The sequence below is a fragment of the Xyrauchen texanus genome, chromosome 34, assembly GCF_025860055.1.
Source record: "Xyrauchen texanus isolate HMW12.3.18 chromosome 34, RBS_HiC_50CHRs, whole genome shotgun sequence".
NCBI classification, from domain to species: Eukaryota; Metazoa; Chordata; class Actinopteri; order Cypriniformes; family Catostomidae; genus Xyrauchen; species Xyrauchen texanus.
The window spans coordinates 32,901,594-32,929,548 of NC_068309.1; the positions used below are offsets into that span (position 1 = coordinate 32,901,594).

Consider the following 27,955-nt stretch of genomic DNA (forward strand, 5'->3'; position numbering starts at 1 on the left):
GCCGCTGTGATCTTGGGAACCTTCAATGCAGCCAGATTGTTTTTTGTTTTTTTGTAGCCTTCCCCAGATCTGTGCCACAAGGCATTTCCTTTGACCTTATGTCTGGTTTTTGCTCTGATATTAATTTTCAGCTTTTAGACCTTATATATATACATGTCCATCAATTGAATTTGCCACAAGTGGACTCCAATCAAAGTGTAGAAACATTTCAAAGATAATCCAGAGAAATGGGATGCACCTGAGCTAAATTTAATAATTTTTAGACATTTTCTAAGTTATCAGAAGTCTGGGTTTTTCTTTTCTTTATGGGGTATGGAATGTAGATTAATGTGGAAAAAAATTATAATAATGTAAAGCATTTTAGGATAAGGCTGCAACATAAAATGTAAAAAAAGAAGGGGTCTGAATACTTTCTGAATGCACTGTAAATAATGTGTAGGTAATGTTCATTGTAAGTTCATGTTAACTAATGAAAAAAAAAAAAAACTTTATTGTACAATGTTATCAAAAAATATAAACATAACACTTAAAGGAAAAGTTCTTTTTTTTTTTTATTAGAACCACCCCTCAATTTCACACAGGCCCAGCTTATTTAATTGTATGACACATGTTAAAAATGAAATGTCACAGTTGGAGTGTCAGGAGATGTTTATTAATTCATTTTAAAAGTGCCTATATTTTGACTTGATGTAAATCCATATTTCATTACAAGAAACAGTTCAGGACATGACAAACTTTCTTCCAAGTACTGGTTGATGTGATTTCCGTTTTTTTTTTTTTTTTTTTTTTCTTATCTAGTTCTATTTAAGAGGAACACCATGACACATCACAGTAGAGGTCCTTTTTGCATCGCTAACAATCTACAACGTCATCGCATAATGCTATATACTGGCATGGTTACAACTCTGTCATTTGAAAATACCATCAACATATTAAACAAAGAGAACAAACTTATTGCTTTTTCAAACACTCTATAAAACACTTTTTTATGTGCAAACATTTATTTATTTTTTTTTCATTTCACGTCTTGATGACAGCTGTGTTAGCCAGGCCACCATATGAGTGTGGTTCACTTGCATGGTTTTGGTTTGGAGGGGAGATTAGGGAAAGGGATTGGGGTTTTTAGTACACCCAAGACACCGGTACCCATTGTGGGGTTGAAGAGGCTGTCTCGATTGCCTCCTCCACACCCTTAACACTTTCATCGACATCGTTGTTCACAAGGATTTCATCAAAGAAGTGGCGGTATGCAGCGAGGATTGTGTCTGATTCTTTCTGGATGGCCTGTACAGCCTCTGACTGAAAAGGAGAAATGAAAAACAAGTTACGAATTAGAGATGCACAATATATTGTGACCATATTGGTTATTGGCTGATATTAGTCTATTTTTATGTATCTTTATGATATATTATATTGGATATAAGCTGCTGATAATTAAATTGTGGTTTCTCCTTTTTTCTCTTGTGCTTATTTAAGATACTAAATTCATTACTTAAACAGCTAAAACAATCTTTACTAATGTAACTTTAAAATGTGACGTAAACTTATTTCAGCTTCAAATTATGCTGGTTAATTTATCTATCTATGGCATCAGCCAAAGTACTAATATTAATTTTAGTTTAGATGCATATGTGAAATGTTATGTTTTAAAATTGTTTTCATGTATATTTTTAGGCTAGAAATGGTTATGGTATGTGCTTTGTACTGTAATTGTTATTTGTGACCTAATAATGTTTGTTCACCTGACTATACACATGATCTATTGTATTCCAAATTAATCATTATTTTGTATTACATTATTGTATTTTGTATATTGTATTACATTATATTTGCCATTGGTTGTAGCTCTGACCTTTACTCCCATACCAAAGTTTTTCAAGGACAAAAGATGCTTTTGTAATAATCTTCATGTGAAAATCCATCAGAAACTGTTTCTAACCTGATTTGCGTTGTTGGTAGGAGCGATGAACATCACAAGAGGAGCAAACTCTGCCGTTCTGAGCACTTTCAAAGTCTAAAAAACAGAAACAATTTAAAAATATATAAAATGACTAGAACAAAATAATATATACTGTTTTATTTATTATACAATTTATAACCAACTTAAACCATATTTAATCCCAAGGCCCTTAAAAAATTTAATTAAAAGCCCTTATATGGAAATTGTGTTGACTTGTTTTACGTAAATTACATATTGTGAGCATGCCCTCCCAACATTTATAATTATCCGGATTCATCAAAAAATTAACGAGGAGTAAGAAAAAATTATGTGTGTGTGCATCTGTTGTGAATCTAACAGAAACCTTGCAAGAAAACCATTTCTTTGTACATGTATGAGACCCAAAGTCCTCTGTAACACTGGAAAAAATGGCATTACCTGCGGTTCAACATCCAATAAGGCAATTTTGCCCTGCTCATGGATCTTGTGGACAGTTTCGATCTTGGTGCCAAACATGTGGCCCTGATAACTGCCGTACTCAAGCAGCTCATTCCCAACAATGCATCTGGTCATTTCATCATTAGAAACAAAGTAATATTCCTTGCCGCTCTCCTCATCCTTCTTTGGAGGTCTGGTGGTGTCTGAAAACATTGATTTTTTATTATTTCAGAGTATTTATCTGTGATTTAGCAAAATCTTGCCTATCAGGAAAGAATGGTCAAAATGGTGTTATAATTAAAAACTCATATTGACTAAACTGAAATTACTTTTTAATTTCTAAAGAAAATCTTGAAATGAAATCATTATTACCTATGATGAGGTGAATGAAAATCACCTTATAACTAATGGGGCAATAAATGTCCTGGTTATATTTCACCACAAAATCAAAGACCAAAACCTGAAATTATATATTTTTCTAAATACATTTAAATATAGAGATAATCATCCATATACGTAGGTGAAAGAGTTCAATTAATAAAGAAACAGTTGTCAAGATGCAGCTGAGCTATACATACGTGGAGCAGGGTAGACAAACTTCTCTGGATATTTGCTCAGAAGTGAATTTTTAATATGGCTCCTTCCAACTCCAGGTGCACCTTTAAAAAACAGGAAAAAAGCAAATCACTGTTAAGGCTGAAAACATTTAACTGCCTATGCACATTTTCCAAATATTGAGGTAGCTTCAGGATTAAAATGTTTGCTGTTTTGTACTTCTTTTTAATTCTTCCAGTAAGAATTCCCTTCTGGTCTCATTGTCAAAACTAGTGGATCCATATAATATGTAGAAGCCTTTATGCTCTTTGCCATGTCCCACCAGTTCTCTCGGCAGTTCTACGGTGGAGGAGCGAATGCCTTTAAACAGATTTTTAACTGAAGCACATATCCAGTCTGAATTGTGCTCAGTACACAGCTGGAAATTCCCAGAAGACTCCACCATACGTCCAGTTGGTGAGTCAGGGGAGACAAAGGTTGGTACCAGTGTGGTCTGATTTCCGCCTGCCATCAGGGGGCGGTCGTTCAGAATAACCGGGTTAGTTCTAATTGGAAATTTGGGAAGTTGTTTGTGCCTCGACCAACTGCTGCGAGGTTGGCAAACTTTAATTGTTCGTGACACACATTGGGCACTAGGGCTACCCCTAATAGTCGACCAAACTTCTCGATGAGAAGAGTCTTTGTCGACCAAGTTTTGATTGGTCGGTTGGTCGCAGAAAATAAAAATCCACAGTAAGTGCTGAAGTCACACAGTCAGTGATGGACAGACATGATCGTTTGCATGTCTGGTCCATGTGGTAATTATGTCGGAAATCCAAAGCGTGGGATCATTTCGAGAGCGTAAAGGATGACCCCAAGAAGGTGACATGCAAACATCATTCATCGACCTCATACATGGCTTATCATTTGAAACATGTAAGTAGCCTAACATTAGCCACTTAGCATGACCACTCACTCTAACGTTAGATAACCTAGATAAATATGTGCTATTAGGCTAATCCAAGTGCTTGTATTGAAGCTAAATTAGTACCTCGCTTACTGCATGTTTAACTTAATGAGCACTTCTCTCTATAAATTAACAACATTTTCAGACAGTCTCCTTGCTGGTTTTTCCGACACATTCAAAATCATTACCACTTTTGCCGGTGTCGCTGCAGCTCGCTTCGTGTGTGCGCTTGTACTATTTATATTTTAAAGGCTCATTATTACGGTGTAGAGCGGAGGAGGGTGGGGCCAGGCTGGAACAACGCATGCCCGGTCCCCAATCAGCCTGATGGGGGCGCACAAGGGATAAAGGCAGCCGGTGATGACAGTTTGAGAGAGAGAGAGAGAGGCAGCTGCTCTGTGCGTTTATGTTTGTGTGTTTTTCATTCAGTTTATTATTAAAATAATTATTTATATTTCAAGCCGGTTCTCGCGTCCTCCTTTCCTTTATACCCCTTTACACTGGTGCTGAAACCCGGGAGGAGGAGGGATGCCCGTCGCAGAGTCCTCGACACTGCCGTCCACCCAGAGGAGCGCCGCTGACATCCGCAGGGGGAAGCGGTAGCCCGACCGCCCAAATAAATTTGTGTTATAGATAAATAGTCTCCCCGTGGAGCAGGGTAGACAAACTTCTCTGTATTTTTGCTCAGAAGTGAATTTTTAATATGGCTCCTTCCAACATATTTAATGTTGCCAAAAACAAAAAAACATCCAGTGAGGGGCAGTTCTGTGGACAGAAATCGGCCGACTGGTTCGAACTGACAAAGTCTACGGTAACTCAGATAACCACTCTGTAAAATTGTGGTGAGAAGAATATAATCTCAGAATGCTATTCTGAGAGGCGGATTGGTGCAGTTATGGCGGCACGAGGGGGACCTACACAATATTAGGCAGGTGGTTTTAATATTGAGGCTGATCGGAGTATACAGAGAATTGAAGGTGAGGTTAAGCTGGCAACAAATCCTCCTCAATATCTACTTAATCTGCATTGCTTTCTCGCGCCTCTCCTTCATGTGGTCCCTCGGGAGACACAGAAGGAGTGAAGCTGGAGTGACAGGAATCAGCTTCCACTTTCCCAATAAAGCAAGCCATGAGTGCAAAATCCTGAGCTTCATGCATTCACAATGAACACATTCAGACCCCTTCAGCGTGAGCTCGACCCAAGCATAAAAGACAGCGCTAGTGTCCGTTGGACATGGGGTTGTATCGCTCACAAGTTGGAAAACACATGCAAAACATTAGCAGACTTTAAAAAGATTTGTTTCAACAAGCGTCCTCTTTTCGTTCACTTCAATTTGCTCTTTCTGGAGTGCAATGTAAACTGATTTATTAGAAGCAGTACTTCTTTGCCAGTGCAGGCAGAGAGAATAGTAGAACACATTTCTGCTGACCAGTTGTAAGATAGAAAGCTAAGTGTTGGTTTAGGGTTCCAGTAGCACGAGAGATGTCTATGCTGCCCTGAAAAAGGACAATTCTGGTGGTGTGAATCTTGGCTCTGGCTAATATGCTCACTATGATGTCAACATAGGCGGAGCACTAAGCTTTACCAGCCAATTGAATTGGTGTGATGATATAGGGTTTGAAAGTCCAGCTCCCTAGTGGGTTCTCCCAAAGCATAAGCTTCTGATGCAGCATCAAAGTTACCTTTTTGAAAGAGAACATTTGTTTTCTTTATGCAATATATCTTGTTTTTATCTTTTGATTCTGCTGTGAAATATAACCCAGATTCTTGGGAGGTTTTGTGAGATTCACCTAATCTTATAGTTAAAAGGTGTTTAGGTACTTACCAATGAGAACCAAAGTTTTTCTGTTGAAAGCAGGAAGTCTCACAACCTCTTCATAGGATATTACATCGAGCTGGTCAAATACTGAGGAGAGAACAAAACTGCATTAGCTGTTTGACCGAAAGAATACAACACAGTGCTTCTCAGTGGGTTGTGTTTATAAAGTTGTGCTAAGTTGAGCTTCACTAACTTGAGCTGTGTTTGGCGAGATACTTGTCCTTGCATTTCTTCTTCTTGCCAAAAGGACTGCAGGACTGACCAGCTTCCCGTTTTGCTTTGCTTTTGCTTGCTACTCGCCTGAAGAGATATCACAATTCATTAGCTTGTGAAGGAGAAACAGTTCTTAAGTCCTTAAAATTAAATTAAATAATGTATTTGCATTTAAAACATCTTTCACTTAAGGATGTATTAACATTTTTGTCCAATTAAAATACTCTCTAATTATAAAATTCCCTTTATTACCTATTGCTGACTAGCAATAGAATTAAAGTTCATAGCGGTGATAACTAAACTAAACGCTATTTGCTATTTAAAAAACAAGGGGCGACCCCTTCGATATGTCCCACCCCAAATAGGATTTAAACCAACAGAGAAAGAAAACTGTGCCCATCAAAAACCTGCAATTAATTTTTTTTAACAGTATTTTTGTTTTGTTTTTTAGTAAAAATATCTAAACATCCTCAACCACTTACACTCTTCATTTTTTGGCCGCCTCCTGCAATTGTTCACACAAAAATATAAAAGCTTACATACACACTAATTGGACTAATTGCAAAATATTGGTCTCATTTCACAGATTTCAAATTTCAAAAATAGATTCCAATAAATTATTCATAAAAAGACATAATTGATATTGTACATGTTAACAATTTTATGATGAACATACATTTAGAATGTTGTTGTTTTTTGTCCTTTCTTTGACAGCATGTGATATGGGATCTGTTTGCGATTGTCCCTGCCAAAAAGTATTTATTTCATTCCACTAATGGAAGCAAGTTCTGGGAAAAAATATTTTTATAATATTTCATCATCAATAGTCAAAAACATATTCTCCCGATGAGTTTTCATGCTTTTTCTAATGGACTGCATATCTTGTTCTGGACGTCTGAGATACAGTATAAGACTGGATTGTTTACAGTACCTAAGCGAGCTCACAAACAAGTAAAAAGTGTTCATTTCGAAGAAAACAGCCTAATGTTAGAGCTGATATAGAGTTTGTGGCTATTTGGTTCTTATAGAAACAGTGATCTTAGCAGACATGAGACATTTGTATTTGTTGTCTAACAGATATCATATTTCAAATGATTCATTTGATAATCATTCAAACTGTTATGGCAAATAAATAGTGGTAACAATCAAGAAGATGACAGGTTTCATTAGATATATGACTACACTATTTTAGTGCTATTTGAAAAACTTTCATTTTAAATTTCTACATCATATCCACAAGGTGGCACTCATTTTCAATGCAAGTTTTTCAGATTTTGCTTCTTAAGTAAATTTGATCTTGTTTTAAATATAGTTGGCTATTTTTAATTGAAAACAGGTCAAAAATAATGATTAAGAAAGTAATTTTCGCAGTGTCTAAAGCGACTGAAATGTGGTTCAGAACGTACCATTCCTGAAGTTCTGGAGAAGGAATGAGTCCTGCAAACTCTGTGGAGGATCTGTCCACCTTTCCTTGCCACCAGTTTGGATCCTTCTTATTGATAATTTGAATGATGTCACTTGTTTGAAATTTCAGACCGGCTTCTTTGCATGGGATGAGGTCATCTTTGACAGGGTCATAATCAAACTGTGCTCTCATATACATCTGTAAAAAATAAAAAATAGAATCCAGAAAACATTTATTATAAAACCCTCTTGTGTGCTTCATAAAAATGCATGAATTTTCAACCAATTAAAATCATTTTCATTTTAAGGGTATGGTAAGGGCTGTGATTAGTCGATAGGATGTTTTCCTGGAAAGACAAATAATGTTAAACCAGGACCAAATCATATGTTGTGCTTAAAGATGTGCATATAAAAATTATGTGAATGTAAAAGTATAAATATAACATCAATTATTTCACAAGGAACAATTCCTTTTAAACATACCTATCAAAGTCAACATAAAGTAAACCTGTATTGCATCTCCTGTTAGAAAGAGCATTTTAAGATCATGAACATTAATATCTAAGAATTTTCTCCTTGTTTGTTGGCTAAAATCTCTGTGGCAAAGTATTGCATATCCTTCCTAATATAATCCTATTGGTGCACCTCTAATCTACATACAAGTTATATAGGAGGAAATGCCTAGAAACTGTATAGACAGAAAGACAGACAGACAGACAGAGAGTTGATAGATAGATAGACAGACAGACAGACAGACAGACAGACAGACAGACAGACAGATAGACAGACAGACAGACAGACAGACAGACAGACAGACAGACAGACAGACAGATAGATAGATAGATAGATAGATAGATAGAATGCCACTGTACGATCAGCAGATGGCAAGATGATTAATTAATCTAATGAGAAAAGTAATATACTCTACAGTTAGCTTCTATTGATGGTTGGATAGTCACCTTTTCCTTTTATTGGCTTACAGGATTTCCAAACCTTATTTAATCAAGGATACAGAGTAGAAAAAGCAAGAAAGATGTAATCAAATCACATCTGAGGCTCATTTTTAAAGATCAAAAGGACAAAGGGAGATAAATAGATCATGACTATAAAAAGAAAAGTAGAAACAGGTACGATATGACAAATTTCAATGTTACTACACTCACCTCACATGCCATAGAGCGATTTTGCTGGTTGGGGATGATTTTCAATGTGACAACACCATTTGTGTCTTTCTGTAATGTTAGAGAGCATCCAGTACAACAATAAATAAAGAGTAATACAATCATAAACACTATAACAGAGTAAAACATTTGGCTAAAAACTGATCAACATAGCATGCCACAGTGAGATGTGTTGGGGAAGCTACAGTACCTTACAAGCTACTTATAATTTAAAGTGGTTCAACAACATTCAAACTATCATTTTTGATAAAAAATAGTTAGCTATATTAAAAGTCACAAACAAAAAGTAGTTACACTGCTACACTGAGGCTATTTAAGGAGACTGGTTTATGCCGTTTAGTGCTGGTTTTGTACAAGATCAGCATAGCCATACTCTTCACTATCAAAACCTTTCTGATGAAGCTTGTTAAGCTAGTTTAAAAACCTGGTGGGGACACCAGCACACCAGTTTCCCATTGGGACTAGCACCCAAAACACAACATAAGCTGGTGACCAGCAAGGTGGAGACCCCAAATTTGGCAGAGGTATAAAGTAATTGAGTACTAGAAACAAAACTAACAACATTACTAACTTTCTTCAAAGCTTATTTTTATATATATTTTTTTATCTTTCTTGATGACTCAAGGGAATGGGTGCTCTGACATCGCAATTCGTTGAGTGCCTCCACCCATGCAACAAACATTGCGTGACTGCGGCAATATTGTTGCCAAATTAAATAATGTGTTTCATTACGTCTCAGGGCAGCTCTGAAGTGAAATGTCCCACGAGTGGCGCTAAATGCGAGTGAAACGTCCAGAACAGATGAAGTTTTAAAGGTTAATATTTTATCGAGAATTATCAACAAATCCGACCTCCCTACCCTAAACCTTAAACCTAAACCTAACTGATAGTGTCAGAAAAAGCAAATGTGACATGAAAAATCATTTCAAAAGCAACCATATCCTTTTGTGGTGCTTAGAAGACACTTTTGGCTCATGTGTCATCTCACGTGCTCTTCAGGATTCATACCCCGTTCCTTTGTATTGCAAATGCAGCACTCAGTTGAGCTTCCATGCAATGTGATCATGCATAAACAAGCTTGTAAATAAATTTGTTATGTGATGCAAACGTTAAAATTAGTCATTCGCTAAAAGGAAAAGTGTTTTTATTCAATAAGATAGCATTGTTTGAGGAACAGGGTGAAAAATAAGTGTTTATGAACTGATAATCTGCTGTTTTACTGTTTTCCACCAGGAACATTCTGTGATATGTACAACCGGCAACATAAAAATCATTTTGCAAAAATGTAGTTATTGTAACATGACTCTCTGACCAGGTTGTGAATGCCACTGGGGAGAAATTGACAGTCGTCAGAGACAGTAAAAAGGTGATTTAAAAAAACAATCAAATTTAACAAAATCTCCACTCTTGATTTTATTCTAGCTAGGAAAAAAGTTACTTTTTACTTTTATAATACTTAAGTACAATTTAAAGTGAATACATTTTTACTTTCACTTAAGTATGTTTTTGTCTAGATACTTGGACTTTTACTTGAGTAAAAGTTTCACTCAGTATCCATACTTTCATGTAAGTATCATTTCTAAGAGTAATTTTTACACCCCTGAAATTTGGTAGAATGGTTCCAAATCTCTACCACTACTCAGGTGCACACACACACACACACACACCCATCTGACCCTAGGTTGCACTAAAATACTCACTTTAAAGTTTTCGCAAATATCTTCACAACCGTATGGCTACAATCAAAATGGTAATCTCTGGTTTGAGTTCCGTCTATAAAATTTGTCCTCCCTTTTAAGTTTTCCAAGAAACATAATATGTCATACTCCTGGTAGACCATTGCAGTGGTTGAGCTAGGGGGTGACCAGGGGTTGCCGTGGCCACCATGGACCGAAGCCTGGTCACCCCATTGTCCATCCCACTCGCAATTGCCGTTTTGTTCATTTTCTTGACTTTTTTTGCACAATTTAGTTTGGAACCGTCTCATAACAACCGCAACACACAGGAGACTCACAGACTGCTCACTGGCCCCTGCCCGGCCACACATGTGAAAAACTCCTGGCTCCGCTACCATTGACGAATCAAAATTGTTTACTTTTTGTCACGAGGGTCTCTAGATGATATATGCAAAATTTCATGCGAATCGAACAAACGGTCTAGGAGGAGAAAACTCAAAATCGTCGACGGAATGCCTACAGCATAGAATACTTATTAATGAAATGACTGAAATGAGCAATACCCCTGACCGATCTACTCTTTCAAATATGGCAATTTTGGTCTTTTTCTCCACTTTTCCAAACTACTCGGACCTGGATAATTGACGCTTCCATATATACACACATTATATATATATATATGTATATATATATTTATTTTTATTTTATTTATTTATTTTATAACGGCATCAACACATTTATTCAAATTGTTACTTTATTATTGTTTCATACTACTCCTAATTTCTGTTTTAGATTTTATTTTGCATGACAGAAGAATGAGACTTTTTCGCATTACGGTAATGAGAATTTAATGGCAAAGTGGGTTTAATTGTTGTGAAAATAACGTAACAACGCAAAAATATTTTAAAAGCAGTTATGCAGTGCTTTGTCCCGCTACCTGTTGGAAAAAGTAGATTGTTACTGGAAAAGCTCTAATATTTGGAAATCAGTGCACTACTGTCAAGCTACTTTAAAATGCAGTAATGTTGCTAATTTTAGTTAGTCACTCCCCAACACTGCACTCAGTGTGTTTACATACACAGTTATAATCAAGTTAGGATGTCAAGGACATCGGCTGAGGAAGTGTTAAATACCCTCTGCCTGTCACCTTTTGCAGTACGCGCATAACGGCGATGTCAAATGTTATCCGATTTACATCCCTACCTGCTGGACACAAAATTGTCCATTTTGCAAAAATTGGACTTAAGTGTTATGTTTGTTTAAAAAAGACAAATTATTCTTAAGTCTAACAGTAACCAAACTTTTAAAGTGCATGTAAACCTACACTGACTGTGGATAATAGACTGGGTCCAGAGATGACGCTAAAACTCACCAAAATCTTCTGCAGCTGGTCTACACTTTGATTTGACACACTTTTGCCATTGATCTCAGCGATTTCATCTCCTTCATTTAAGGAACCTGCCCGAAACAAAACCAATGTGTGTGAACAGCAGTGATGCAGTGAGCTGTATAGCAACGGAACGATAAGAATTCACTGTACCTTGTTTGTGTATCATCCCTCCATGCAATATTCTCGCCACTGAACACCTCTGTTTTTCATTTAGCTTAAGAGTTACACCCTGAAAAGACACAGAACACACATTTACAGCACAAATTTACACTTAAGCTGTTCAGAGACTTTTTTCAAAGTTACATGTCACATTAATTTGGACAAAAGTGTTCAGGTGGGTGTCACGAAATATTGAGAAAAAAATATATACTGTAAATAACACTATAATGTTCGAGAAATAATAACTATTTTACTTCCCTTTATCAAGTTATCAAGTTATGAGTACGAAGTGGTATTTCATCGTCAGTGAACTTTGGGAACAAATTACACAGGGGTAATATGTAGTATGTAAAAATAAATGAAGAATAATACCAGTGGCTCAGAGGGGTGTTTCTCAAAGGCCACCTCTCGCATCTTGGTTTCATCTTTGGCATTCATGTGACCGCCGCTGCCGTTGGTGTACACTTCCTGTCCTTTGCTGTCATATGTCTGCATGGCGGCCTGGAAATGTAAACACAGAACACATTAAACTCAGTATAACAGGAACTGTGCCTTTCAGATCCCAATAATTAGCTTCGTCTCAGCTAAACCCATGTATGCGTGACATTATATTATAGATGATTAGTCATTTTCATGTATTCAAACGACAGTGATGCTCATCTCTGTGTTTAATGTGAAATGGTTTATAAACAAAAGTTAACAACAAATTATATCTTTTTCTATGTGCTAAAAAATAATCGTAAGGAGGAGAATTAACGAATCAATGTGGACATCTGTTCTGGGTTAACGATTAAACGCTCACATTTTAACACTTCATTAAATCTTGCATTGATGGAAAATGGACCGAGCTACAACTGACATGGTTGGCATGGTTATGTTGTCTGCAGAAAGGGCTTGAATTCAAAGAACTCAACTGAGATGTTTAAACGAACCTTCAGAGATGTTAAAAAATGCCCGATAAATGATCCAATGCAAAGTTCTTATGGGGAAGAATGAATCTGCACTGTAAGAGAAACAGTTTGGTACTAGGGTGTTTTCTTCAACTTTCTTTCATGTCTATTTTTTTAAAGGGATAGTTCACCCAAAAATGTTTTGTGTTCAGCAGAAGAAAGTCATACACATCTGGGATGGCATGATGGTGAGTAAAAGATGAGAGAATTGTAATTTTTGGGTGAACTATCTCTGAAACGTTTGTCCCTTCTAAATGTATCTTTATTAATCAGCATGTTACGAGCCTTTAATAATAAGCAAATCGAATAAACAAATCGATTTCTGTTCTAATTTTGTGAAAATGAATTAGATGACTGCAATGGATAAGGAAAGACTAAAATTACTAGTTGGTAGAATAGTATCTCACTTTAATGAAAATATACAAACGTTTTCTACATTTTCTCTCGGGACACCCCATAACCCACATTCAGCATCATTCCACAGTCACAAGGGCTTCTATGTCCCATACTTGGGTATCTGAATCTAAAGAAATATACAAATATATTTCATTTTAATGCAATAATATTCCAACAAATACTGGACTGCTGTCACTATGCTTCAGAACAAACAGATGAGCTTTTAACATTCATTTTCAATTGATAAATGTTAAAAGATGGTAAAATTGGTAAAAGATCCCGCAGACCCCACTGGGTCAACTATCCCTTTAAATGTAGAGCTGTTTAGTTTCCTATGGGTTTTTGTAATGGTTTTGGATTTATGAGTAAAATAAAGTCTGTGGTTAAAATTACTTGAAGACACGTTCCCATCTTGTTCTACAACATAAATTACACACAGTCATTATGAACCGGCTGTTTTTTTAAATCACAGTTCAGGACTACCTGTTACTGAAACCAGCCCTCATTTATTGTGCATGAGCTAATGGATGTCACAGAGATGCTTAACTTGTCAATCAACTTCAAATGTGCCAAAAGCATGCCACAACAATTCCATATCTCACTTTTACAACCCTGTTAACAAGGATTTATTAATCTCTAACATCTTGATGTTCAGCTAATATATTACAATGCATGCATCATCATAGCTCAGTACAAAGATTACAACACTCTTATGACTACCATTACATGATCGGGACTTTAGACCTTGGCTTTGAAATTATCTTTAAGACATGACGATTTACAAAGGGGCTGACATCAGATTTTGATGACCGGCTCAATCTGGTGTCAGCTATGTATTGTGATGAAGTATGCTGTTTTGCACTGTGAACTCCACTGTGTCCATGAGGTTTGTAATCCCTGACCACTTCCATTGGCACATGAATCCTATTAATATTACAAACATTAGGATTAGGTTCACATAAACATAAACCAAAACTGACTGAAACAGACAGATAGAAACATAATCTCACGTCTCGAGACCCCTGCATTCTGATCCATTCTACTGCACTACATCCAGTTGATTTTTAACATAACATGCCATTCTATGTGAACACACCCTAAGCAATGTCTTCATAAAGATGGACTAGTCGGCTAGTAGTTCAGACAACCTATTGAGAAAATTACGAAAATATTTAGATTTGCACATCCCTTGTCCGTGAGAGCAGTACTCAGAATGAAAAAGCCAGTAACATGCTCTGGATATGACTGGTCCATTAGTCTAAGAACCAAGATAACAGGACAAATAGGGAATACCTGGAAAATCACATTAAGGAAACCCAATCATGCAGAGTGCTTTAGTGCTTCCTGATCTTCTGTATTCTCAGCAGACACACATTACACGTATGATCCTGAAAGGCCTGTTCTCTCACAAGCATTCACACTTAATTCAATCCAGTGGAAATATAGCATCTGGGCACATCAGACTCAGAGGAACAGGTGCAAATGTACTATCTGATACTACCATAAAGGGATTATTCACCCAAAAATTTAAATTCTGTGATTATTTACTCCCCCTCAGGTTGTTCCAAACCCATATGACTTTCTTTCTTCTGTGGAACTCAATAGATGTTAAAATGTTAGCCACCATTCACTTTCATTGGGAACTGAGGCTTTCAGACCCAGACACATAACCAAACATTTTTGGCACCCCATGGAAAAAATATTTTTGTGTGAACTTACTCTTAAATGCCCTAAACAAGAGCTGCCACTTAGAAATATAACTGCCACAAGTGCTGCTGGTCAAACCAAATGGAGCAAAACACTGTTTTCTGTTTCACGCCACATTTCTTTTTAAAGTTGAAAATAACAGCCTGATCTCATTATTATTCGTAGGCGTTCATGCATTTCATATACACTAGGGATGCACCAAAATTTCAGTCACCGAAAATGGCATAACATGCTTTTTTAAAATGCATAAAGGCTGACAATTTGAACAGAAACTTGTACATTAAAATCTGGTAACAGAAACCCTCACATGGAGAAAAAGCATTGTTTAAGTTAAACATTAAAGTGCACATCTTCAGAAGTGAACTGATCGCTCTCTTGGTGCATTAATAAAGAGCATTTTCCAGTATTGTGTTATTGCCTGTCATGGTCGTTACTCTCAAGCTCCAATATGGCAATAAAGAAGCATAAAAGTGACATTAAAGTAGACAACATGACTCATACATTATATTCAAGGTCTCCATGAAGTCACAAAGGATGCATTTAATAAGTAAATATCTGTATGTGCAGCGCGCTTCAGTGGATGTGCGCTGCTCTGTTGTTGACACACACACACACACACACCAGTACGTGCGTGGCTCACATTATGTGATTTAGATGCTTGATGTTTTGGTTTGCTTAAAATTTTCTATGAATGGCATCGGAGGAGCATTTCACCTGATGAGAATCATATTAAAACTCCTATGAACTAGCCTACAGGCAGAAACTCGAAGTTCTTCCGTAAGTGTTCCGTCAAAATAAAAGCCAGAGGTTTTTAAAGTTTAGAAATTATGACTGAAAATGTATTTTGTATATTATAAATATATGATTATTAATAACAATAATAATATTGCAAATTATTATTTGTATATTATATTTGTATATTTACATACAATACTGAAATACTGAAAATATAACAGGCAATGTACAGTGACAATATCTGTTACAGTACACTATTATATAGATATGTTTTAGTAGCTAATCCCACCCCTAACCCTTATGCTAATCCTTACTATTTCTTAACAATATATAAAATATAAAAAAGTGTAAATTCTGTTAAATAAATCTGATGTCCCCCGCGACCCTGTACACAGGATAAGCGGTTGACGATGGATGGATGGATGGAAATCTGATGTCATTAAATAAATAGTTCACACAAAAAAGAAAATTCTTTCATAATTCACTTACCCTGATAATAATGACTTTAAGAGGAATATAGAGCTGTGTCAGGTCCTTATAATTTAAATACACAGTTGCCAGTACTTTGACGGTCCAAAAGTCACATTTAGGCAGCATAAAAGTAATCCACATGACTCTAGTCAATCAATGAAAGTCTTCTGAAGCAAATCGATACGTTTGTGTAAACAAAAAGTCATTCCGCACTTCAGAATTTCACCAGAAATAGTAGGTCATCCGGGGACTTCTCGCTCACTGATTCATGAATAATGTGGATTCGGACATACTACTCCATTGGTATACTATGTAGTACACAGCACTTCACTGCTATAGCACAAAGCTCTTCGAAGTGAAACATTTACTGTGCTACGTACAGTGAAAAAAGAATAGTTTTGTCATGCAATGCCTTCATTTAACACCAAGACAAACAGATATTTCAAGATTAAATATGCAGATCCAACTTAAGGAAGCACACTGAGGTAAGTTGTGGTTCTAATAATAACGTGGGCTTTCCTGTGACGTGAGGTGCACATGGTGCACGCGTGAGAGATGTGCGCGGTCGATACAATCATATGCCAAAGAGAGTGGCTGTGTCCGAAATCGTTCATTCATTCACAATTTCCTATATAGTGCATGACAGAGGGTGCGCTATATCTTAGCAGTTAGTGAACGAAATGAGTGAATTCGGACGCTGACGTATGCACCAAGCATCAGAGCAGAAGCAACGTCACATATTAACTTTTAGAATACTTGGGCCTAACTTGTTCATTCTTATTAAATTATATATGAATACAATAATATTCAGAGTGTTTTCAGAGACAGCGAGTGTTCTGCGACCAGGGTTGAAATTTTTCCAACCCTCTCTTCTTATTGACAAATTCATTCAGATTTGACAAGAGCCCTTACATGGATAGTTCACCCAAATGCTAATTATCTCATCATTTAAGCACCCTGGTGCCAGATGTGTGACTTTCTTTCTACTGCTGAACTCAAATGAAGATTTTTAAAAGAATTTCTCCTCTCTTTTGGTCCATACAATGCAAGTGAATGGGTGCCAACATTTTAAAGAAAAATAAATATAACATAAGTCAGCATAAAAGTAATCCATAAGACTCCAGTTGTTAAATCAATATCTTCAGAAGCGATGTGATAGGTGTGGATGACAAACAGATCACTTTCACATTATTCTTAATTTGTTGTTGGTGATTCGCATTCTACTCCGCATATTGCCCCCTGCTGGGCAGGGAGAAGAATTTCTAGCAAAAAATTACAAATACTGATCTGTTTCTCACCCACACCTATGACTTCACTAATGGAGTCTTATGGATTACGTTTATAATTACTTTAAGTGCTTTTTGGAGAATAAACATTTTGGCACCCATTCCCTTGCATTGTACTGTCCTACAGAGATGAAAAATGATTCTAAAATTCATAATTTGTGTTCTGCAGAAATAAGGAAGTCAAACATATCTGAGATGTAATGAGGGTAAGTAAAAATGTTTTTTGATAATTTTCATTTTGGGGTGAATTATACCTTTAACGTGATAGCTCAGCCATAATTTAATATTCTGTCATCATTTCCCAACCCTTATGTTGTTCCAAACCTGTGTGACCTTCTGTGGAACACAAAAGAAGTTAGACAGAATGTTAGAGACTGCCAGTCTTGTCACCATTCACTTTCAAAATATGGGGGGGAAAAACACATTCAGTGAAAGTAAATGGTAAAACATTCTGTCTAAAATGTCCTTATTGTGTTGCCTGGAAGAAAGAAAGTCATATGGGTTTGGAACAACATGATGTTGAATGATGACAGGATTTCCATTAATAAAAATAATCATAATTCTGTAATACATGCTAAATGTGTAGTATGTAATGGAATGTATGAATGAACATTACATTGATATACCGGTAGTGCTTTTCTGACACTACATTCAAAGCACTTTACAGAGTAAACAGGGGACTCTCCTCAAACACCACCAGCAATTAAGCAATTATGGGTAACAAGAATGTAGGGTAGATAACATCCATTATGTCATTTGTGAAAGTGACGAGTTACTCACTACTTGAGTACTCTTTTAATTGAAAAATGTCTTACTCTTACTTAATTACATATATTAGTACTTGTACTTATACTTGAGTACAGTTTTTGGCTACTCTACCCACCTCTGCTGCTAATAGGTCAGTGTGACAGGGCGGAGGGCGGGGCCGGGTCGTGATTATACACTCCCAGTCCCTTATCAGGCTAATTAAGCCTCCGAGAGGGACAAAGGCCGATTGCGGACGGTGGTGCGACGAGAGAGAGAGATCGTTTACGGACATGTCCGTCTTGTGTGTGTTTGTCTTTTGTTTAAGTTAATAATTAAAATATAGTTTATATCGCCAGGCCGGTTCTCGCCTCCTCCTTTTCATTGAACTGCTTTACACTGGTACCAAAACCCGGGAAGGAGGAGAGATACGCCGTAGTAGAGTTCTCACCACTACCATCCACCCCAACGGAGCAGCCGCGGCCGTCTGCAGGGGGACGTAGGAGCCCGCAAGGGGAGAAGACAATACAAATAAATGACAATACTCTTGCATAAATTGTTGAGTGTTTATTGTAATCCTGGTGACTCTTCCAGTTGTCATAATGCATTAAACCAAATTCATTAACAGCGTGTAACAAACATTAAACAACAAAACACACAATACTAACCCTAATCTCTGTATACCTGATGTAATATTTATGCTAGCAGTCAGAATGCGAGTACAGTGGTGGTTTGTGTGCTCATTCACAGATGCTTGTTACAGCGCTCTTCTGTAACAGTTCCACTGTATAACTTATAAAATGTGAACAATCATAATGGGAATAGATAACATCATACAGATCGAATAGTCATGAGTCAAAACATTAGAAAACTCTCAAATTGTGTTTTTAGTCAGCTTTTAGTCATTTATCAGATAATTATTTCAAGATAAATGTACCATGTTAGGTTGTGTTTGGACTTGTTTTTATCGCAATGCTGTTCTGCCAGTAATAATGTGCTATTTCCCACATTCTGCTAATGTTTCATTAAGTAATAAGCAAAAATGATCGCCACCAAGTAACATGCATACATGTTTTTGTCACATTTGTGTTTATTGCCTCATGAAACAAACAGAATATGGGAAATGGCATCATGGCATCATTTCACAGAAAAGAGCAGCTCAGTCAATGCAAAATATATCATATGGCCTTTAAATGAGTACATTTTCCAGATCGGTTTAGAACCAGGAACCACCTTACGTCTTGTGTAACAAACCAGTTGATACCAAAGCCTGGAGACAAAACATCAGCAAAGCCTCCAGTGAACTCGCTTACTGCTGACAGAGCTGTCTTCATTAGAGGGAAGTCACATGACGATATAGGACACAGCCAAACATCCAGACCAAAGGTTGCATGCTACGATTGGGCTTGATAAAAGATAAATGCACAGATCAGCTAAAGAGAACTTACTAATGTGTGTCCATGCAGAGAAACAAGTTGTTTAATGTCTTGTGACATCAACACTTCAAGTGGAATGATTTTAATGCAGAATTCACTGTATATCTCCATCTCTGATTGCTGCACAATCCATAACTATGTCTACGGTACTTCCTACTTTGGAGTTTCACTTAGTCAGGATTATCATGTGACTCAACAGACAAAGAAAACCACCTGATTTCAGACCAGTTTCATTGAACAACTTGAGTTTTACTTCAGCCTGTTCTTCACTACTGAATTCTGCCACAAAGAGTAACCATAGCAATATCCAAGACAAAACAATGAATCATTTGAAATCCTTTATCAAATACTACCTTTTGAAATGTATCCCTTCAAAACGGGGGCGTAAGAAGGATCTAGAAAGTGCAGAGGACACATTATAAACCTTATCAGCCTTGCTCATGAATATTATTTAGGTGACGTCACATTCACCTAGTAGTCCTATACGATTTGCTGAAAGCAGGGAAGCACGACACATAATTTGTTTCCGATTATTTAGAACAACATCTGCAAATACAGTGTTTAGTTTGACTATTTTACAGCATCTCAGGGTCAAAAGTGCTGTGTTTTTAGGATGCTGTGTCAAGTTAAAAGTAGTTTGAAACTTTGAAGTGTGTGTTTCGAGATCCCTGTGTTCTGATCGTCATGGTCCATCTGTCTTGAGTGCAAAAGCACATCTGTGGAAGGCTGAGCTGCCTGCTCATTGGTTTGACGAGGCAAGATTGGCAAGATTTCTTCTTTATTCACATTAACTGAATTCTCAATCGTTTTAGCTGAAGCAGCCTCTGCTTTAATGAACTTGTCATATTCCTTGCTGTGTCGAGCTTTAAGGTGAGTAATCACAATTGTTGTGGTAAAAGTTTCAATGGTAGTTAAACCTCGTGAGTCTGATCGCATTTATCGGACGATACCGATGATTGGCCAATACGTACATTGATAAACAATTTGAATCAGCACAAAATCTTACAAAATGCAGCGCTCATGGCATGAGACACTGAAAAACAGTACGCATTGTTTCTTTTTTTTTCTTCTCCCAATTTGGAATGCCCAATTCCAACTACTTCATAGGTCCTCGTGGTGGCGCGGTTACTCACCTCAATCCAGGTGGCAGAGGACAAGTCTTAGTTGCCTCCACTTCTGAGACTGACAATCCGTGCATCTTATCACGTGGCTCGTTGTGCATGACACCGCAGAGACTCTGCATGTGGAGGCTCATGCTACTCTCCGTGACTTACCACGAGCCCCTTTGAGAGTGAGAACCACTAATTGTGACCACGAGGAGGTTATCCCATGTGACTCTACCCTCCCTAGCAACCAGGCCAATTTGGTTGCTTAGGAGACCTGGCTGGAGTCACTCAGTACACCCTGGATTCGAACTCGTGGCTCCAGGGTTGGTAGTCAGTGTCAATACTCGCTGAGCTACCCAGGCCACATAGCGCAGGGTTTCTTAACCGCTGGGTCGCGACCCAAAATAAATGACCAATTAGAAGGATATATCTGTACATATGCAATGTTTGGGGAGACAGTGACCTCTATTGTTGAACCCTGTTAATATCTCCAGGTTTATGTAAATGACCATAAGTAAGAGGCTGCATTTCTCTGACGTTAATTATTAGTTGTACAATTACAATAATCCATCAATGCTGCAAATCCTTCTTTTTGGACAAGGTCTCTTTGCGTAGCTTTGCATGCGCTAGCTCCATGCATAGCCATGCTAGTCTGAATGCAATACAATCTCTGGACATAATCATTTCAGAGCGGCAGACCCAACTAGGGTTGCCACCCATCCCGTAAAATATGGGATAGTCCCGTATTAAAAAATCAAATGACGCGTCCAGTATCAAATCAATATGGGATGCAATTTGTCCTATATTTAAATTGGTCCAGTGGCGTCACCACTAAATTATTCAAGATCGTTAATTTAATCTTGATATTCGTTGGAAATTGTGCCTAAGGTGGGTAAGGGACCATGTGAAAAGTCCACACATTGTGATAAATCTGTGGAGGGTGTTGTTAAGGACCGGCTGAAAACTTCAGCCCGCCACACCAAATTTTATATATTGGGCTATAGATATGAAGTCGCTATATTATAAGCATATAAACATAACTAGATTAATTAAGTACCTATTCTTTTGTTCTACCAAATATTAATATTTCATTATTATTAAAAAATTATTTGATTATCGTCATGATGCATCCTTTTCATCTCATCTTCCTTATCGTTGATGAAATAAAAAAAACCTGCATCAACACTTTTGTCATTTAAACATGTACAGCATTTATCTTCCCCTCTGAAAAGCAAATCTAAACAAGAGAACGCTCACAGGTAGTCAAGGTACACAGTTCAATTCAGATGAGCAAAAAAAGGGAGGTAGAATAATGAAGACTGATTTCTGCACTATGTTGGTTCTCCAGTCTCTTGCCTTGGGGAACAAAGAATACTATTTTGGTCTATGAAGACTTCACTACATGAAGACAAGTCAAAACAACTATGTTTTTGGCTGTGTCATCTTCAAAACCATGTACATGCCAAGATGCCATGTCAATTTACATAACTGACTGCAAGGACAATTGTTAATTAAGTCAACCTTTACTAGTATTATTGATCATAATAAGGTTTAGGTAAGGGGTTAGATTTCATGGCTAGGTTTATGTTTAAGTTAAGCTAAGAAAAATTGGCTTAACATCTTTCGTTGGTTTGTTTATTTTTCTCTGTGGAGGTAAAAGTCAAAGGTTTTTGTACAAGCCAACTCGAACAATTTCGCCATCTCCTTATTTTATTCTGAGTTGTCATGAGACTGGGTTGGTAATGGTAGCTTTTGATAGTTTACACATAGGGAATATCTAAATTCAGTGTGGACCAGCTACACATAAGCGCACAACAAATTCTTCACAGATTCTTTTCACATGCAATCAGACTTATCTGAAAACGGAAGTTTCAACCTTTTATCTAAAGCACACAAAATGCCAGGGACACTGTGTTTTACATAAGCAGCTCCAAACAGTTCTCTAGACATCACTCCTTTGTCTGCAGAGAAAATTATGTCTTCTATTAATAGAATGCTTGTGCTCTTCAGTTTGACTAGTGAAGCATCATAGTCTATGACTTAGAGCGGGCAGCTGCCAGAAAGCCAGCACCATATCCCACATTACTACGTCAGCAAATGTTGATAATGCCCAGCTGTGGTATTCTGAGTGCATGAAGTATACTTTTTTATTATTATTAGTTTCAAGATGCCCGTTAAATATTTTGTTCTTTTTTTTTATGGAGGTGCCGGCATCTATGCTTAATTATCAACTGCAATAATAACCATAAGTTACTTAATAGTTTGCATCAATGTGGATGCATGTGATAAATGATGCTTACTGTTTGAAAAAAATGAGTGGCCACAAGATGAAACATAACGTAATGCAAAACCAACTCAATTTATGACATGTAATCTAGCAATTGATCAACATCTAACAAAATATTAGGGCTTTTGATTTAAAACATTAATTCAATGCTAATAATTGTGAAAAAATTATGCATTTCAAGCTTGAAGTACCAGGGGGCAGTAAGCGCAAATCCAGCTGTACAGACAATAAAACACAGCTCAAGATTAGTTCTAAGTTCAAACTATGTTTAACTTCACACAGCATCCTAAAATGCTGTTTATGACACAGCAATTACAAAATGAGATGCTCCAAAAAAGCCCAGGTATTTTAAAAGTGTTATGATGTTATTTTCTGTTTTAGGGTTTTGTTGTCAAATGACAACATAATAGCTCCTTTTTATATTTTTTAAAGCACTCTGACTTAGATTTGTACAAGTCTTCTCAACTGAAACTATTTTAAGAAATAATAATAAGCATTTTCAAGAATTTTACAAACTGATCTAATGACAAGTCCTACTAAAAGTATGAGATGGAGAAATTGTACAGAGGTAGGCTCACACAAATATGTACAACTATTACTCCCATAGGGGAAAATAAATGAACCAAAGAATGTGTTACTAAGATTTTAAGTCTGACCCCTAACCCAAGGGGCCTGGGTAGCTCAGCGAGTATTGATGGAATCGTGAGTTCGAATCCAGGGAGTGCTGAGTGGCTCCAGCCAGGTCTCCTAAGCAACCAAATTGGCCAGGTTTCTAGGGAGGGTAGAGTCACATGGGGCAACCTCCTCGTGGTCACGATTAGGGGTTCTCACTCTCATTGGGGCGCATGGTAATTTGTGCGTGGATCGAGAGTAGCATGAGCCTCTAAATGCTGTGGGTCTCCGCGGTGTCATGCACAATGAGCCACGTGATAAGATACATGGATTGACTGTCTCTGAAGTGGAGGCAACTAAGACTTGTCCTCTGCCACCCGGATTGAGGTGAGTAACCACGCCACCATGAAAATTGGGAGAAATAAGATAAAAAATAATACATAAAAAAAGTCTAAACCCTAAACTTATTTCATAGGAAAATTGTTGCGTACCCAGACTGACCTCACAATTAAATGGGAAACAGTAGGTTGAAATTTCTTTAGCTGCAATCGGTCCGTGCTTACCGAAACTTTGAAACACTGCCCCAAGTGGTCAAAGCAGTAATTGGTGTTGGGCGTATGGTCGCGCGTGAGCTCAATTTTCCGGGTGAAATGTCCACTGAGGGGCGTCAAAAGCGAGTTGTGAAACAAGTTGTTTTTAGCTATACAGGCTGTAATACAATAAATAGGAATCCATATTTTATAAACTGATCCCCCCAACCAAAAGTGTAAACTTAAACCTTACCATTGGTGGAGTAAAATGTGTTATGTTAGAGGGAAAAAATGCAACCTCTGAATCGCACTCATTAATGTTGATGCAAACACGATTACTTCTTGGTTTTAACACAGGATCCAAACCCAGGTCTCCCACACTGATGACGCACACCCAGTTGCGCCACAGGGTTAGGTAAGCACATTTGAGCCAATGCAAAAATTCCTGATAGGAAATTACAGTTTTTGACATAATGTGGCCGAGACTTGTGTACTGAAACTCTCGGAAACAACATGCCGACATCACGTGTTATCACGGTGGTGTACACATCAGAAAGAGACACATCAGGGTTTTTAACGAGCAATGTTAAAAAAAAATCGAAGTTTAACCCCTAACCCAAACCTAAACCTAACCATAAAGTGTAACCTCTTACCGGGACCCTAAACCTAACCTTGATTTTAATAAAGTAACTTTTGTTCCGCTGAAGAAAAAACCCATTGGGGTTTGGAACAAGACAAGGTAAGCATATTGCAGGTTATTGACATACATTGGTCTTTTGTATTGCTTAAGTAAATATGGAATGAGTAACCAAATTTGTTCACAGACATATTCTTTCTGAAATAAAGTGTTGGAGAGGAGGCTAGCTAAAATGTTATGCCTGTATTGTATCGATTTAAAATTCTGTTGGTTGATTGGTCGGTCTAAAAGTCTTATCATACGATATCTTATGATTTCGCTATCTTGTATGCATTATTGCAAGTTGTCATGAGACTAAGTTGGAATTTTAGCCTTTTAATGAGCAAAAAAATTGTTAAAGAATTTAAGTTCAGAAATGGAAAAATGCTCATTATTCAAAATGTGTATTCACATGATTGTCAGAATGAATTCAATTTTTTTCCTTTATAAATATATAGTTAAAGTCATCATTGACCCATATCTAAAAAAAATACTAGGAAGAGTATTTGCCAACTTACAAATGTTTAGAACAGGCTTTTGAGAAAGAGTGGAACCATTTTTCCAGCTATATAGAGACAGAAAGAGCCATTAAATGTCCAATTCTGACTGAAGGGAAAACAAAACATCATACTAATCCTTTTGCTTTCTAAATGCTTTTCACAAACCAAACATTTCAGTGAGTACCCATCAAACCATTAGACAACACAGGCTACTATGACCAAAAAGATCAAGCGCCTCAAGCGCAAACATGACTTCTTATGACAAAAAAACAAGTTAACAAGTCAATTGTGCCTTCTGCCACTAATCCCATCTTCATCACAGAGCCCTATTGTCAGATCATCAGTGGTGTGAGGAGTTTATCTCAGGAAACACAAAGGTGTAGAATGGCCTTGGTCATTAACCTCTTCACGTGCTTGACCTTCACAACTGGAAATGTCGGAACTAAATGTCCCAGGTCTGTGATCTTCAAAGAGGGATTTCAAACTATTCCAGCACCATTGACATCAGTTCTTTGCGTTTTCAGTCAACTTTGTTTAGTGAGTTGAAATGGCAAATATGATTTTTTATACAACTTAAGTACAAGTTAATAGAATCCAAACTTAACAAGTTAAGTTGGCAAGAAATGTTGTTGTGTCAACTCAAAAAAGCTAGTTGATACAACTAAACCTTAATGTCAATTTGTACAGTGTGATACAAATGCATAATAAGTGCACTTATTCAAAAACACAAAGGCTTAATTCATGATTTATGTCACAATGCAGCAACAATATGATATTATAGTGAGATTAAAAGGAGGAATTGTGTCATTTTGCTACAGTCCACTTTTGTGTTAAATGTATTACTGTAATGTCTTGACTCACTTGCGTTGTCACTTTCCTCGTCGTGTTGATGTCAAAAGCATGCTGCTACTCAGAGTGCTGTCCCAAAGTAACAAGTCCTAGTTACCTAAAATCCTCTACCAAAACTTTTTTAGGTCTTCGTGCTCATTCAAGGTATATATCATATAATAAAGCCGGATTACCTTTACGGATTACCTTTACTGAACTTTATGTACAGGTTTCTAATGTTGGCTACTCATTTTTAAAAGCTCCATATGTGTCCACTTTACATTAAGGTACATTTTCATAGGCTATAATGTTGAATATGTGTTATTAAGCATTTATAGTTCATGTAAGGTAAAATGGCTCACTATCTGGCATTGCATTGCATGAAAGACCCTTTTTATGCATGTTTGTAAATTCATTAGTCATTAATTAAACCTTTATAAACCCTAAACAAAGGGAACATTAATGCAAAGTGTTTCTTTATGACTGTATTAAAATTTTACATTTGTTGTTGTTGAAAGAACAGTATATTACTACATTTTGAGAGAAAACCCTGCGTTTAAGAAGCACGCGAAAGAAGCATGAATGTAAAGTGTTACCAAAGTTAATACTTTAATGAAGCATAACTGGAAACTCCATATCTGGAAAGAGCAATCTTTAAGCAATAACATTTTCTCCAGAAAGTCACATATTGCTGTTGCATAAACAAATTGGTTGAAAACTGTTCATCATATCAAATTACTAGAGTGTGACAAGAGCAAAAAAAAATACATTTTTTAATTAAATAATATAATCCACTTCAAATGAGCGAAGATCACGTGTAAGAATTTGTTTCTAGTCACAATGGAGGGATATTACTACCACACGTATATAAAAATTAAACAAACATAAAAATAGTTTGAGAACTGTGTTGTATCGAAATGTGTTCCCCGTCGGAATCTGTTTCCCCCTAGCCCCGATAGGGTATTGGGTTATAGTTAAGGGAGGTAGGATAGTGTAGGGTTAGGTTTTTGAATGGGGCAACGCATTCTGACAGCGGGAATGTTAGTCAAAAACTGTTCCCCCATACAGATCTACTGGGGGAAACGGATTCTGGAGGGGGAAACATAGTTAGCCGTGCGCTAGTAGCAATGACGCGACACATACGATGCTATTTGTCATTATTGCGTCACGACAAAATTATATTTTATCTATTTAATACCTTTATATTTAAGGCATTTATGTATGCCATAAAAATGCTGATACAAATACTATTAATTATTAATTCAAACCATTTTAAAGTAAATTGTCTAAATGTCTGCTGGTATAAAGTGGAAAGTAGTGGTGAGCAGCAGTGAGAAGCTGATCTCAAACCGGGTTGCACCAGTACAGACCAGCGCATCTTCATCCCTTATATAAGAAACACCAAACGCTGATAAAACTGTCAATACACACTGTCAACATCCGACAGTCGCGTGTTCATGCTGAAATAAGGAAACAAGAAAAAAACGCTGGTCGTTTTCTGTAATCGTAAAATCAGCGCGCGGTTCCACGCGAAGCGTCTTACCTTGTCTGATTTTGGTTTATTCTTCAGCAGCTGTTCCAGATAGAGATCGGAGAGAGCCGTGCGCGCGCTGTTGACACGCTCGAGAGTGACAGCGGGTTCGTTTTTATTGGAATTTAATGTCATGTTTTACAGTTAGAGAGGGTGGGGATGAAAAAAAAACAAGAACAATTATAGGGAACGAGTTGGATCTGTTCAAGGTCCGACAGGGGCCGGTCAAGAGAAAGAAGCGGAGTGATAAGAAAGCTCAAGATAAAGCTTTTAGTCGAAGTCCGGAGATTGCGCAAGACACAGCTGACAAAGCACATAAACAAGAGTGTGAGGAGGGGGCTGGCACACCGCAGCTTCCCTTGTGAGTGCGCACTTGCGTAGTTACTTTCGTTGACAAACGTGAGGAGAACCTACAGTACAAGATAATTTACGACTCCTAC

At 37.1% G+C, this 27,955-nt stretch overlaps 1 protein-coding gene across 1 annotated transcript; it reads right to left on the reverse strand.

Annotated features, from left to right (window-relative positions):
- Positions 1–630: 630 nt before the first annotated feature.
- On the reverse strand, positions 631–27,870 carry LOC127628151 (55 kDa erythrocyte membrane protein-like). The gene is made up of 12 exons (XM_052104867.1): positions 27,528–27,870; positions 12,093–12,221; positions 11,712–11,790; positions 11,544–11,629; positions 8,478–8,546; positions 7,317–7,513; positions 5,891–5,997; positions 5,704–5,784; positions 2,956–3,036; positions 2,378–2,580; positions 1,940–2,014; positions 631–1,299 (listed from the first exon to the last, which is right to left on the reverse strand). Exons 1-12 carry the CDS (start codon positions 27,648–27,650, stop codon positions 1,123–1,125), a joined length of 1,407 nt encoding a protein of 468 aa, XP_051960827.1. The 5' UTR covers positions 27,651–27,870; the 3' UTR covers positions 631–1,122.
- Between the last annotated feature and the right edge of the window lie 85 nt (positions 27,871–27,955).

Coding starts and splice junctions, on each gene's coding strand:
- LOC127628151 (XM_052104867.1), bottom strand. CDS start 27,650: ATGACATTAAATTCCAATAAAAACGAACCCGCTGTCACTCTCGAGCGT. Junction 11,791..12,092: donor AACACCCCTCTGAGCCACTG/GTATTATTCTTC, acceptor GTGTCTTTTCAG/GGTGTAACTCTTAAGCTAAA. Junction 5,785..5,890: donor TCTCGCCAAACACAGCTCAA/GTTAGTGAAGCT, acceptor TTCTCTCCTCAG/TATTTGACCAGCTCGATGTA.